Source organism: Otolemur garnettii, unplaced genomic scaffold (genome assembly GCF_000181295.1).
Source record: "Otolemur garnettii isolate 467f Iridium unplaced genomic scaffold, OtoGar3 scaffold00149, whole genome shotgun sequence".
In the NCBI taxonomy this organism is placed as follows: Eukaryota; Metazoa; Chordata; class Mammalia; order Primates; family Galagidae; genus Otolemur; species Otolemur garnettii.
The window spans coordinates 4,706,819-4,722,762 of record NW_003852544.1 but is presented as its reverse complement, the minus strand read 5'-3'; the positions used below and the strand labels follow the sequence as shown (position 1 = coordinate 4,722,762).

Sequence of the window (15,944 nt, the reverse complement as noted above, 5' to 3'; positions counted from 1 at the left end):
GCTGTAACCACTGTGCTATGGGCATGGAGCCTCCCTTTGTTCTTATATCCAATTTTTGTATTTGGCCAAAAGTAAAGTAGGGCTCTACATGCATAATGTTTTACCTTTCAAGCATTCACATGACATGCAAAAGCACAGGGGAAAGCTGACCATCTGAGAAGGCCCTGCTGAGAGGCACGTTCACGTTGGCATGCAGACAGGACTGTTTGTTCAGTGTGTCAATTTGTCCTCAGCACTAATTAACACTCCCATGTTACCATCAGCTGAGGCGTACTAAGGGTGAAAAGCTTCCGTCTCTCCCCTAAAGGTCATGCAGTGAGCATGTTCACTCATGAAGAGCTAGTGCCTTGCACCAAAGTCATAACCCCTCTACCCTTTCTCTAACCAGTACGAACTCTCCGTCATTAGGACATAGCATAGACATCTAGAATGTTCAATTATCAGCTTCCTTATCCAGTAGAGGTTTTTAAAAGCCTGGAAATTCTATTCAAGTTACAGCAATATAACTCCATCTAGAGTAACACAAATGCCCAAGCACCAGAAGTCCAGCCTCACTGCAGTATGCTGTCTTCATCTCCCTCTTCTTTCATAGAGATGGAAATATGTTATGCTAATAGCTTATTATTGCCAGCTCATGGATTTAATAAGAGCTGGTATCCAATGTGGTATCTGTAAATGCAGTTCTATAAATACAGATAAGTACACACTGCAAATTAAATTTTAAAAAAGTTACAACAAAACAAAAAACTTAATTCTTATTTTAGATCTTAGAAATTAAGGATTTTAACTCTCGAACTAATAAGTGATTTATTACCAAAGTTCTCTTGCTATTGCCATTGTTAATAATCACAAGACTTATTTACTATCAACTGAATGCATGAGCTTTCAAAAGTGCTTGTGTTCTACAGGGTTCTACCACAGAGTAACAGGAAAACATCTAACTACCTTACTAGATGGATGAAAGCCTGCAATTTCAAACCCCCAAACTTCTCTTGGTTCTCATCAGGGCAGCTTCTGTTTATGACTGTCTTCAGAAAGGCCAGCCCCGTATGGGAGGGTTACTTCTATTACCAACATGGAGATCACATGAGGATCACAGGCATGCTTTGGACCCAGCTGAAATGAGAATGAGTGCACACACTTATTTCCTTACAGTTTCACCCTTTCTACCTTCAATTACTCACCTGCACGGTCATATAAAATGTGGGATCGCTGCAGGCCTTCCTTTACATCATTCTCAGTGATCAGGACTCTGCTGGGAGAATAGGTTTGTCCACTCTTCTTACAGAACATCTTTCTGGAGCTCAGCCTGGCCAGCACAGCCAGCTGTAGTCCGTTCAACCCAGCTCGGGCATCTCCATCACTGAGGTAAGCCAGAGTGTCTACTGCTTTGTCTTCTATGAACACAGAGGGCCTGAAGTACAACCAATGTTAGTCACTGTCACGTTCAAGTTATAAACTTGTGATCCTGCAACATGTCTTAGTGAACTCATACTTCTCAGTAAGGTCAATGAAAGAGTTCAAGGCATTTGCCCCTTTTTCTAAACTCACACTGTTAATGTAGTTAAGCATTTTCAAGACTAAGAATGAACCAGATCTTAGTAGTCACAAGGGTATTGTGTTGTATAAGTTCATGCACAAAAGCATGTACAGCAGACACTGAATGTCATGGAAATTCACTGTGGACATGTGGTCTCTCTGGTATTGCCCTATAAAATGGTGAAAACTTTATTAAAAATGCTCATTATGGAAAACATGTTTCAAAGGCAGCACACAACCTGATGAGACAGCGGGAGTTCTCAGACCACTCTCCACACAGGTAAAAGATAGCAACAAACCATAATATTAGCTCCAAAAGTCATGAAGGTCAACCAGGTGCCCAGTTGCCTTGGGCACAACAGGACCTAGAAACAGGTCTCTGGAACCTCGGCATAGGCATTTTGGGAACTGCACTAGGTTGCTTCATGTGGGTATTAATCACACAAACCCTACACAGTCATGGAGACATCACTAGCCTAGGAAACAATCAGAAGGTTTTGCTAGAACTTGGCTATGAGACCTTCAGTAAGTCACCTAACCTGTCTTTAAATGTCACAACTAAAATTTACAATGACATTTCTAAAGTTGGGCCTTCAAAAAGAACATCACTACGATAGTTTTCAAGTCTGATTCAGCAAAATTATCTATTACTAGTGTAGTTAGACAAGATATCTAATACATTCCATTACATAGACGGGTCTTATTAATTCCTAGGTGGGCTGCTACCTGCTCATTTATGAAGCAAAATATTATTTTTCAAAGTTATAGTTCACCTATGTCATTTTCAACCTTCAGCTAAAAATATCTATAGTATGTAATAAATCCATCAGGACCATCCAAACCAGCTTCTTGAAAAACACCCCCAGGTACTAACTGGCCTGAGCTGAGGGCCTTTCTGAAGGAGGGAATCCAGCTTGTTTGCTAGGTGAATGTGGAATTCCTCACGGAACACCCACTCACGTGACTTCCCTTGGTGAATAACCTGACTAACACCAATCTGCATTTCATTCACTGAAAGGATGGTATCTAACTGTCTCATCTCATTCTCTTATTTACCAAAGCCAAAATCTCCAGTTATTCATTGTGGTTCTCTCATCACACAGAAGACACTTAGCTGGCCTTAGCTTTGTAACAAACGACTCTCTCCTCAGACACAGGCCCACTGCCTGGGCCCTGAGCCCTGGGCACAGTAACCTGGAGACCCAGGTCCTTCTCTCCTGATGACGTCCTCTCAGCAGAGATCTCACCACTACACTCAAAAAAACACACACTGAGGCCATGTCACTGTCATTCTATAAAGTCCATGGACTATTTCTCAGCCAGAAATTGTTTAGCAAATTTTCTGGAAGATGATTTAGAAGAAAACAGAACACATGCTAATGAAAATGTGTAAAGGAGAACCAGCCTCAGCAGGGTGCGTGGCACATGACGTGCCTAACAGGGACAGCACACTTGCCGCTTGGCTACTGCATAATACCTGGGTGGGGGAGGGAGGCAGGGCAAACCAAAACTGCCTGAGTGTCTCATTTTTGCCTTGGAACTAATAAAAGCAATGCCTCCCATCTCCTTGGAAAGCTGCCTAGCAACAAAAAGCTTGGAGGACAATGGAAGAAAAAAGAGTATAAGCAAGAGCCCTAATCAATCCCAACTGACTGAGCCGACCTGAATCCTGAACCATGACGGGGGTTATTTGTTGACCACATCTCTTTCTCTTCATACTAAATGTTGGGTGCCACAAGGACAGGAATCACGTTTTATTCTTTCTTTGTATATCCCCAGTGCCTGATAGACAATAGGCATCCAATATTTGCACACAAATGAACTTCAGTTTTTTCACAATCTCAGAGTGAAACATTTTTTTAAAATTATATGAAAAGTATAGAGAAAAAAAAAATCCATCTCCCTCCCACCTAGCCATAACAACAGCTACTATGTTATTTGCTGAATTTCTTTTACGAGCCACTCACCTGTGCAGCCACCAACCTTACATCTAAGTTTTCAAATAAAACCGGGATATTGAGTATAGTTCCATATCCTTAACAATTAAATAACTGTTTGCTACTCAGACTTCCAAATATTTATTTTTTAAAGAAATGAACATTATATTAAATTTGAAAACAGACAAAGAGAAAAGTCACCTACCACTGGACTACCTCAATATTAGTATTTCAGTATATATCTCTCTCCTATGAATTTGTCCTTTGTATGTATTCAGAGGTATAAAGTGCTCTTGTGACAGGGACATACCATGGTACCCACTGCTATACTGCTCCCATTTCCATCTGTCTCATATACTGTTAGGGAGCAGGGTTCATGCATTAGGAGAGAAGCCAACAAGCACACCGTTCCATAGATTTATAAACAGATTTGAAAAAGGGCATTTTATGTGGTTGGAAAAAAAGAGTCATTTCCTCCATCATTAAACTCCTGATCAAAGTATAAATGGTTCTACTGTTCTGTCTGGAGTTCCTGTCATTTCATGGTAGAAGAAAAGAAAATATGTGGCTGAGTTAAATTCTCCCTCCCTAAATTACAAACCCAAACTCAGTGAATCTCTTTCACTAAGGAAAAGGAACATTCATGGTCAGGGTAACAAATGCTACCCTTTTGTCCCTGTTACAAATTGATAGAGTTGTTCTTAAACAAGGAAGTGCTTAGAGAAAGATCAAAATGGCAACACTGACCAGTAGCATCTGCCCTCTGTTAACTTGGTACTTCCAGCAACTGAGGTTGCTGTATATTTAGTGACATGCCTTAAAAACTGACTCCATTGTGCCCAAGCTAGTTGGTCTTGGACATGTCGCTTAACCTTTTTGTACCTTAATTTCCTCATCTAGTAAAAAAAGACAATGAGACACACTTTGCAGAGCTGTACTGATTAAATAAGACAGGGAGAAGGTTGGGATGCTTAGAGTAGTGCCTGCATAACATGAACATGCGATAAATGTTTGCTATGGTTACTGCCATTGATGAGGATCACTTTTATCAGACTGTTCAATATCAATTCCTTAGAATAGCAAATCTTCAAGGTAGAGCCCCAACTCTGCTGCTTACATGATAGCCAGAATGGAAGTAAAACAAAACTTACTTTCTCCACAAAGAGAGAACATACATTTAACAGATGATGTCATCTTTCTTAACTTTAGATAAGTTAAAGACTATAAAGACTCTATTTCCAAATAAAGTCATATTCCAGGTCCCAGGGATGAGGACTAACATCTTTTGGGGTCTCTATTCAACCCACTACAGGCATTGAGGGTATGTGGTATAGTGTCATTTGGAAAGACAAGTGCCTCCATGGGATTAAACAGAGAAGATTATCCTGGATTTGGGGTATACTTTAAATCAAATGGCAAATGTCTTTACAAAAGAAAGGAAAAAAAAAAAGACACAGGGACACAGAGAAAGCCATGTGAGGATGGAAGCAGAGTGGTGTGAAGCAGCCACAAGCCAAGGAATGCCAGGAGTGGCCACATAATAGAAGGGAGGACTTTCCCTTAGAGGCTCTGGAAGGAGTATGGTGCTGCTGACACCTTAATTTTGGTCTTCTGGCTTCTAGAACAGGAGGAATAAAGTTCTGCGATTCTAAGCCACTCAGTTTATGGTAATTTGTTATAGCAGATACAGGAAACTCATCTAAGATCCAGGAGATCTGTTTCTGGTTACTGGTCCTTTTATGGCATCATTTTAATGTGCTTTTTTCTTATATTTAAAGCTATATTAATGTGCTATATTAATGTATTTTTTTAAAGAAACACATTTTTTTTTTTAAAGAAAAATCACTGAAACCTACTCTATACTCACAATTCATTCTGGCCAGTATCTTGTACTCTGGTGTTCTGTTACCTTTTTTTCTATTCAGTGGTAGAAAAGATTATTTCAAACAATTTAAATTTTTACATTAAAAAAGAAAAAGAAAAATCCAATAGCCACCTTGTCTGGGGGCCAGCTTGTCCAGAGTTCCCCACTCTGGATAAGTAGAGAAAAGCAACAGACTCAGAGTGAAGCCACAACATCTTCCACAAGGACAGAAGCCATTTCAATTTAGCCAACTCTTGGTACTTGGTGTACTACACAATTATGCCTTCTTATTTCACCTTTTTCATATACAAAAATGCACTCTATCTAGTCCACAAATACTCGATTCTTTAGAGGTATTTTAAAATATGCATGTGTCTTATGATCTAGGAATACATAATCCTGCAAAGCAGCAAGTAGCACAGAATGACTAAATACATTTGTTTTTTCACTTTCAGTAGCCAAAGCTCATCATACTGTGGATTGTGAATTTTTTTTCCTGGCCTATAAAATCAACCCAGTGCACAGACAGCATGCTTCCTGTTTGTATCATGTAACCAAAAAGCTTTTATAGAACAAAATACATGAAAATTACTGATCTGCCATATATAAACCAAAGAACTATGACATAGATAATGAATGTTCAGTCTTATCCATTATCCTTCGAAACTCAACTTGGCATCTCCTCATCTAGGAGGGGAAATATCTGATTCACACATCAGATGTCAATTCTCTATGCCCTCCTGCCCCTTGTATACAAGTTGATCACAGCATGGTACTGTGAGCTGATTTGCTCAGCTAGTCTTTATGGTACTATACCTTCTCTAAAGGAACAGGAACATACTTTTCAGAATGCCTTGCACAGGCAGGACCTAGATTTCTATTGAATAAATAGAGGAGGAAAAATTTTCTAAAAAGAACATTTATCTCACTTCAATGGGAATTTATCATATACTTGTGTATACTGTGCAGAGCTCCCAATTCCTCAAGCACAATAAAGAATGATCTAAGCAGTGGCTGGCTTAGCTTCCAAATCTATTACCCCCGCTCACCTCCTCTCATGCAGCTATCAACAGCCTAAGAGTTCTCTGTAAATGTTCTACTTGCTATTTAGGGCACCAAAAACTGACCCAACAATAGAGATACTCACTGCTTTCTAGAGAGAAAAAGTAGTAACATGGCATTAAAAGTCTTTTCTTCCAGTTAGATTAGGATAACCAAATCTGATACATGTGCACAAGGATGTATATGTAGCTGTCAATAAAGATTTGAAAGTAAAATTTTACCATAAACAATTAAAAGACAACACAATCCACTCTTAATTACCCATGACAACTGGGGTATAGGTACTTCTATTAGGAAATCACTTATGTAAGAGTTCTCTCTGTGACCTATGACATCTCCCAACTGTTAGAACTGCTAACAAACAGATTGATTAATGGATCTAAGCTTAATATTCTTCAATTTCACTTTGTTTGCTGCTAGTGAAAAGCGCAACAGTATTAAAGAACAAGGCTGTTGTTAACTGGACAAATTATCCCTTATGCTGCACTATACTAATTTAAAAAAAGAACGCAGGCCACTTTTTTCATATTGAAAGCTAGGATTTATTCATTTACTAACCATTTCCCAAGCACATAATATGATCTAGGTGCTGTGTCAGGATATAAACAGGAAGACAAGCTCCTGCCCTCCCAGTTATGGGACATGAGACAGCTAATAAGTAAGCTAATTCAAGGAAGTCATAATTGGGATCATTTCTAAACAAGTGATAGCAGAAAAAGTAAATTATTTATTTGATATGAGAAGTTTTCTCTGAAATGCAATCTTAACAAAGTGAATCAATGGCTCGTTTTTCTACCAGTTTCTATAACTAAAAGCAATCTTAATTCTTCCACTAGATCCTCTCAAACTTTAATGTGCCTCAGATCACTTAGAGATCTTTTAAAATACAGAAATTCTTTTCACGAAGATGAGCTGCATGGTTCTACTGTCCTCACTTTACTTAAATTCTGGCATGGCAGTAACTGGGAAAAGAGGGAAAAACCTGAAGATACCTGAAGAACTCAATCCCATAAACTGATTGACATGAAATCAATAAAAATTCCCCTAGAGAAGTAAAAACACAGGATATAAAGTTGTAGATACATTATAATAATCAATACACAGATAATGATTTTCTCCCCTTCCTCTTTCAATTTGTCTTAATCACATGGGTACTTGAGTTTTGAAGAGAATTCTGTTACAGGAAAGCTATCCCGGTACCCCTTATCTGAAATGCTTGGGACCACAAGTGCTTAAATTTTAATTTTTTTCAGATTTTAAAATAGTAGAACTTTCATAGTTGATCACCTTCGTACATTGATCACCTCCTTAAGTTAGGTCTACTTTTCATAGAAATGTACCACCTGTATGCATCAGCACAGTAGGCCTAGTTCCTTATGCTTACCACTCCCGTATATTGACCAATTTTTTATAGTCCCTTGGGCCGTCAACTTCTATTGTACTTGCATTATAGACTTACTAGCTAAACAACTCATATCCAAAAGTCTAAAATGCTCCAATGAACATTTCCTTTAACATCACATAGGTGCTCAAGATTTTGGAGCATTTCAGATTTTGAATCTGGGATGCTCAGCCTATGCTAGATAATATAGGAGGTAGCAGAAGCCCCCTGAAACCCTGCCAAGCACTCAGCACACAAATGGCTCCTGACTGATACCAGCAGGTTCCATACTCTGCTTTTGGCCATAGTTTGAATGGCTCTCCCATCACAACTGTACTCCACAATAAAGCAAGTCTGTTCTGCCCAGTGGTCCATGGGCCAAACTTTTCAAGGGTCTTATGAGGCACGGCAGAATTCTTCCTACATCTGAGACAAGAGCAAATGGGAGAAGCCAGGCACATAGGGGAAGACTGCTGAAACCTAAACCCTGAGCCTAAAACTATGCCTTGTACTCTAATCCTCACAGAAAAGTGGCTCCAGGAGTTGGCCTCAGGGCAGGCACGAGCAGCTGCGGACTCCACAGCAGGAGGAGGCTGGCAATAGCCTCTCATCAAACCAGATTATGTTCCACTGCAGTATTTCAGTCAACACATGATCAAATGACATCTGAAGAATATATTCTAATATTAAAAAAAGAAAACCTCAGACCCAAGAGGTCAAATTGATTATTTGTATATCCTACGTATTAATAAACTCACATAGTACTCATGATACTAAAATTCCTTTACTTTCATGGGACTAAATTTGATTTTGAGTATCCAAAAAGGCTGGGAATAGAACCCTAAGCACAAAATCAAATACCTAAGAACTAAAATAACCAGGCAATATTAAAGTTTGAAGAATTATAGGCATACACATTAGAGGCTAGAAAATGCTCAACTACAACTTGAACTTTACCTAACGCACGCAAACAATATAACCTAATCACCTATGCCTTCATATAAATCTGAAATTAAAAAAAAAAAGAAAAAGAAAATGTATTTTAAAAGAAATGTTGTTGGCAGGGATATCCTTGTTGGTACAACTGAGTACTTCCCTCCTCTTTTATTTTCATTACTGGCAAATCAGCACTTCTTCTGTCTCCAACCTCTCATTACTGATGCCCAGCCCTTTCTGGCCCCCTGCCAGGAGATTCTCTGGGAGGTGTGTGTCCCCAGGAAGGAAGCTGTATACTGTCAACTTACTCAGAGCTGCTGTTGCTGCTGTGGCTTAGAGGGTCAGTGGGACGGCTAGAGTCTAGGACGTGGATTCCCAGTGAGTTGATCGCTCGCATTAAAATAGTCACCATTGCCTCTACTGGAAGTTTCTCAAGAACAATCACCCGACAGCGGCTCAGAAGAGCAGCGTTAACCTGGAAGGAAGGGTTTTCAGTGGTTGCTCCGATCAGAGTGATTGTCCCACATTCCACATGAGGAAGGAAAGTGTCCTATTATGGGAGGAAAACAGAAGAAAGTGATTCCAGTCAACAGCCACCTGCAGAATCCTATGTAAGTTGGCTATCCATTCCTTTCTCTTGTTTGTATCTTTGGAGTTCAGGAATAGCAGCTTTATATTCACTGAATATGGATATAATATTTGGGAGAGTACAACTCTTGCTGTTTAAGTCTAAAACCCGTCTTTTGGAATGCCAATGTCTAAGCCTGATCTCTCACTCATAGACTAATAGCTCTAAGTAGAATTCTAAAATAGTCTCAACATAAATGACTTCTGTACTTAGAAAAGTTATCTTCTACACAAGACTGAACTTAATAGAAGAGTAAGAAAATACAAAAACATTAATATTTCCAGAATCCTCTTCTACTGCAGCTACTCAATCATATTCTTATTCTTTGTAACAAACTTGGTGAATATGTAATCACCTGATGCTATCTTGAGGGGAAGAAAAACTAAGATGAGTCAGTGGTCCAACAGGAAACCTAGAATGCTAACATCTGGTCAGAAGTCTAAAGGGTCTGTTTATTAAAAAAGATTCAAACTAGAAAAATTTAGGATTTTATGAAATATTTCTGTGATTAAAAAGTTGCAACAAAACACATCAAAAGAAAAAAATTTCAGTCTCTTTAGAAACAATATAAAAATTGCTTTGTTTATAAAAATAGCATTCTTTTCCTTTTGTTACAGAAACTTATTTAAATAGTAATGCTTAGATTTTGTAATATTCACCTTGATGAGAGCCTAAACTTATAGAAAAAAGAATTTTGAAAATAAAAAGTAATACTTTATAAAGGAGAAATAAAAAACATTAATGATATTAAAATCAGGTTAAACTTCTCACAATGACTCCTAATATTTAGACTAAAAATTTCCAAAAATTAGAAACTTGATCCAAAGCTGCTTTTGATACATATAGCTCAGGGATATACTAGCCCTTTCCTTTCTCTGATAGAGAAAGCATTTCTTGTCACCAAAAAACACTAAGAAAAAGTATAGGGAAACAGGCTCAACAAGAGACGGGATGACAAGCCTATGCTTCTACGTATAAAAAGTTAATGATGATAGTCCCAGTATCTTCATATTACATTATACTTCTCAAAATTATCTCACATACTTTATTTGATGTTCATGCTGAACAAAAGCTAGAAGGAAGTTACTATACCTGCTGAGATTTATTGAACCGATGAATCTCATCAATAAAAAGGATAGTTTTCCTTTTGAAAAAGCTTTTTTCATTTTGAGCTTGTTTTATGACATCTCGCACATCATTTGTCTTGGCATTTGTTGCAGACAATGTCACAAACCTTATGCTATGTTTCTTGCTGTTGTTGGCTATGATGTGAGCCAGAGTGGTCTAGAAAAAATGATACACAGTTTGAAAGGCCATTCAGACACAAAGCAGCACCCTTAGGTTCTACCTCAAGCAGCACCAGCAGTACTACCAAGCATCTTGAATTCTGAAGAATGCTTAGCAGCACAGGTACAATCTGAAATACCACAACATATTTTTATAAACAAACAAAACACACCAGTATTATAAATAAAACAGAAAAGCAGCTAAATCTTAGGCTAATCCTGACCTTTTCTCTTTTGTCCCTAACCTCCTTTGATTCCTTTTTTGGGGACTCTTTAAGATCTTTGGAATCCCAGTAAAGAGCGGCTGTCTTGATTTAGCAGCGGCTGGGTGACAGCTGTGACCTCTCACCAAACAGAAAAGATTATTCTCCCTCTTCCAGCCAAGACAGCATTGCTGCTGAAGAACTTTGGTATAGAAATGATCACAAAACCACAGCTCAAACTGGAAGCAGAGCAGCTGAAAAAAGGTGAGTGAAGGAACCTTTAAGTTGAGAGACCAATGACAACTTAGCATTGGGATGAATACCTGCCCTGTCTACATGTCCAATCTGGTAGGATATGGACAAAAGCCCTTCAGTCACATTAGTACTTACCAGAAAACTAAAGAGATGCAAGGAAAGCACTTAATGGGTGCCTAATAAACATGCACATATTGTTGTTAATATTACTATTGGAAATAAAGAAAAAAATGAAGACTATTTAATGAAAGGGACAAATCCACACCTAAATGGAAAGGTGGCACTTTATTTTCTGCAAGTTGTATAACACCATTCGATGCTACGGCTGCTTCTTGACCAAAACCCCAGTCTGCTCACCTTTTAGAAAATCAGATATGCCTAAGCTTGTGACTGATCACCAACTACCTCACTGAGCAGCTGAGACCACAAAATCTCTTGCCTGGCATCTAGTGGGTGAGAAGAGCTCACCCAGTCATCTCCCTAGGGACCTTTCTCTCCCTATTGGGGACTATCAACAGCTGATTATCCATTCTTACGATCCTATGTAAAGACCTCACAGACAATTATTAAGATTGCTACCGTGCGATCCCCTAAATGGGGTCACAGTGAAATCTGTGGGGACAAATGTCAACAACTCCACCACCATCATAAATGATATTTGGAATACATCTGATTTATTCTTGGCTAAAGGGAGAGTATGAGTACAAAGAAGGCATAGAAAGAGCAAGATGCATCCCAGGACTAAAGGGAGGTTTGGTTAAGTTGCAGGAGATGAAGCAGGAAAGAAACACAGGAGAAGGGAGGTGCCTGTGGCTCAAAGGAGTAGGGTGCCAGCCCCATATAGTGGAGGTTGCGGGTTCAAACCCAGACCCAGCCAAAAACTGCAAAAACAAAGAAAAACAAGAGAAAAATCTTAAAAGCCCTTGTGTATAATGAAGTCTCAATCTCAAAACAAAAAGAGCTCTTCACATTCTGATCCTGAATTCTGCCTTTCACTCATTGGTGCTCATTCTCCCCTCACTTAATGGATGAAAGAGCATTCTATATTTAAGCACTTCTTAGCTTTTTCTTTTTTCCAGACTTAACTGCTCCACTTTTTCTCAAGTGTTCTTCCAGTGCCACGGTTTCTAGCCCCACAAAGTCCTAACTGCTCTCCTTTTGACTTGTGTCAATCCCAAACGATGGTATACAGAACTGGGTACCAAAATCCATCCAGGTTTCTTCTCCAGAATACGTGGCATTACGAGAAAGTTATGGAAATACTAGATGAAAGTGGTTTGCAGATGAAAAAGTTTTTATATTAGTCCTGTTAAATGAATATTTCCAGAATACAAGGCATTATGAGAAAAGTTATGGAAATACTAGATGAAAATGGTTTGCAGATGAAAAAGTTATTATATTAGTCCTGTTAAATGAATATTCTTAAGAATAAATGAAAATCAGTCTGTTAAACCAACAACTAGTGGGAGAGGAAGGAAACACAAAAGAAATAAAAAGAATTTGATTATATTTTTCAAAGCTGAACCCATTACATACAAATGTTCCTCTACAACATTTGCAACATGCTGTTTTCCTGCGAACTCGGTCACTAAAAAGTCTGGGGTGGGGTTACCAATGGAATACAAAGGTAGATCAAAATCTAAGAATCCATATCTTCTTGTGAACCTATGAATTTATTAACAGCTTCCCTTGCAAAGACCTACAAAGGTATCTTAAGAATCTGAGGACTGTGCCTTTTTCTCGCCCATCACAGACTCCACATGTGGACCAGGCAATGCCCCTGCTCAGACAGTGTCTGTGCCCTTAGATATCCTGAGCCAGGTGGCTTCTTTGCGGACATCAACCCGCAGCCCAGGTTGGTGCACTCACAACTCTGACAGCCACATGGACTCCAGTCCGCTGAGATCACTACGAGGGAGCCCTTGGGCCATGGCGGCACTCACCTTGCCGCAGCCCGGTGGGCCCCACAGGATGAGGGAGGGAATTTCGTTAGTCTCCAAGAGCGAGCGGAACAGAGTCTCCTGCCCCACAACCCTGCTCTGCCCGATGTAGTCCTGCAGCGTGTCAGGACGCATCTTGTCTGCCAGTGGCTTGCCCTCTAACATCTGCCGTATCTCTTCCGCCGCCAGCGCCCGGGGGTGAGGGCGACCCCCGCCGCTGGCCCCAAAGGTGGCGGTAGAATCGGCTGCGTCCGCGTCCCAGTGCCCTGGGTCGTCCTCGCCGTCCGCGTCCGCGTCGCCATCGCCCACCGCCTCTTCCTCCTCCTGTGCCTCAGCCTCGTCCCAGCTATGCGGAGACGCGCTGCCCGCAGCTGCGGCCGCGGCCGCCGGCCTCTTTCCAGACCCCTTCCTCCCCGGGCTGCTGGAGCGGGCCACCGGGAAGTCGGGGATGAGGCGGGCGCCGCTAGGCGTAGGCGGCGCGTCGTAGCTCTCCCTGCTCTCGGTTTCACCGCCGTCGTCGCCCTCCTCGCCCTCGCCCTCGCTGCTCTCGGCCGCCGTCGGGGTGGCCGGCTGCTTCAGCGCGGAGCTCTCCGACAACCGCCGCCTCTTGGCGTCCGGGGCCGAGGGCCCCTTGGCCCGCTCCTCTGCACGGTGCGGCCCGGCCGCGGTCTCCGCGTGTCCCGCGGGGTGAAGCAGCAGACACCGGTCCAGGTGCGAGTTGATGTGCGCGGCGGGCATCATCTGCTGGCACACGGGGCACTGCACCTGGTGCAGCTGCGACAGGAAGGGGTCGTCTTCCGGCCCGCTCACCTCCATGGCGGCCGCCGCCCTCGCCGGCCCACGGCGAGGCCGTAGCAGCCCCAGTTCACGCCAAGGCCTCCAATACCCTCCACTAGGCCCCGCTCCGCGCGACCCTCGCTCGGGTAGGCGGCAGGACGCGCGCGGGCCAGGGGAGGGCGCCGCTCATGCCTCACGTCCGCAGCTCCCGCGTCGACCCGCCCTCGGCCCACCGCTGGCAACGCCTCGCGCGGCGTGTCGGGAAGTGTAGTCCATGGCCGTTTGCATCTTCCGTAGCAACGCCTCGCGTGGCATGTCGGGAAATGTAGTCTTCGGCCCATTGCCTTGATCACCCGGAGACCACTTCCGGCTCCGCGAACGGCTTTTATGAGGGGGTTTCTAGGGGGACGGGCGTGGTGCGCGTGCGCGAAGTTGCTCGGCGGCGGAAACGGCGCCCCTAGCGGGGCACAGGGCGTCCGGGAGGATTCCTGAGCAGCGCGCGGCGTACGGAGCAGAGTTGGCTCTGGGTGTGGTCGTGGGGGGTGGAAAAGGCAACGCGCGGAAAAATCTCCGAATGGCTCCAACAGAAAACTGGATCAAGGACTTAAGCGACAAAAAATACAAACAACTGCGCCCCTGAAAACAGAGTCACCTCTGTAATGGTCAAAGAAATGTAAATGCAGACCTACCCCCTTTTTGATATGCTTGTCGTTTAACCAAGGGCCTTTCCCCTAAAGCATGAGCTTAGAGGGATGCTTATCTCCCGTCCGATATTTAATAGTTGAGAATTGAAAACGAGCTTAATCATTCAGTCCCCATAACAAAGTGACGGTAAGCGACCATTTAATTAAAATTACGTTGTAGGCGCGGATAGAAAATGCACATCATAAAGTGGGGGGGGGGATCTTTAAAACGTTAGTGTGGTGGTCTGCAAACCTCCCCTTCTAAAAAATGTATCCTAAAGGTATGTTTTTGGTAATCAGAGGAGGTAAATGAATTGAGGGGAAATCAAGACTTTTCTGAAGTTTGACCAAAGAGGAATTTTTATTCTGCCCAAGAGCTTCGCATTGGAAGTTATCCCAAAACAAGCACCTAGGGGTTTTTATGTGCCTCTTCATGTGAGGTGGTGATCGTACAAAAACTAGAATTAGATAAAGGATATACAAAGAAAGGGTACAGGATGTATATTTTCAGTTGATAACTGGCTGCAAAATATGTGCCCTAACCACTTTAGGATTGTGTAAGAAGTGAAGTCTGATTTTTTGGTAGTTTCTAACTAGAAAAGTTAGGTTTAAAAATAAGATTAGTACTTCTCTAAAGAAGACACACGAATGGCTAGCAAACATGAAAAAATGCTCATTGCCCCTAACTATTAGAGAAATGCAAATCAAAACCACCCTGAGATACCACTAACCCCAGCAAGAATGGCCCACATCACAAAATCTCAAAACTGCAGATACTGGCATGGATGTGGAGAGAAAGGAACACTTTCACACTGCTGGTGGGACTGCAAACTAATACGTTTTTGGAAGGAAGTATGGAGAACCCTCAAAAAACTCAAGCTAGACCTCCCATTTGATCCTGCGATCCCATTACTGGGCATCTACGCAGAAGGGAAAAAATCGTTTTATCATAAGGACACTAGACTGTTTATTGCAGTTCAATTTACAATTGCCAAAATGTGGAAACAGCGTAAATGCCCACCAACCCAGGAATGGATTAACAAGCTGTGGTGTATGTATATCATGGAATACTATTTAGCCATTAGAAAAGAGGGAGACTTTACATCCTTTGTATTAACCTGGATGGAAGTGAAACACATTTATTCTTAGTAAAGCATCACAAGAATGGAGAAGCATGAATCCTGTGTATTTAATTTTGATATGAGGATATTTAATGACCTAGTACAGGGTTAGGGGGTGGTGAAGGCGAGAGCAGAAGGAGGGAGGGAGTGGAGGAAAGGAAGGGGGGGTGGGGGGGTCTCAGTCTGTGACACACCTCTTGAGGGCACGACACAGTTGTAAGAGGGACTTTAACCTAACAAATGTAATCAGTGTAACTTGGTTTCTTGTACCCTCAATGAATCCCCAACAATTGAAAAACAAAAATAAGATTAGTAGCCGAGCTAAAGAGACA

General features: G+C 41.7%; 1 protein-coding gene across 1 annotated transcript in view; it reads right to left on the bottom strand.

Moving 5' to 3' along the window:
* WRNIP1 (Werner helicase interacting protein 1) overlaps positions 1-14,125 on the bottom strand; it is a 20,113-nt gene extending 5,988 nt beyond the window's left edge. The window contains exons 1-4 of the mRNA XM_003799346.2: positions 13,035-14,125; positions 10,440-10,631; positions 9,028-9,269; positions 1,185-1,414 (exon numbers count right to left, since the gene is read on the bottom strand). Coding sequence (XP_003799394.1) covers positions 1,185-1,414; positions 9,028-9,269; positions 10,440-10,631; positions 13,035-13,847 — 1,477 coding nt within the window. The 5' untranslated portion in view covers positions 13,848-14,125. The remainder of the gene's footprint in view (positions 1-1,184; positions 1,415-9,027; positions 9,270-10,439; positions 10,632-13,034) is intronic.
* Between the last annotated feature and the right edge of the window lie 1,819 nt (positions 14,126-15,944).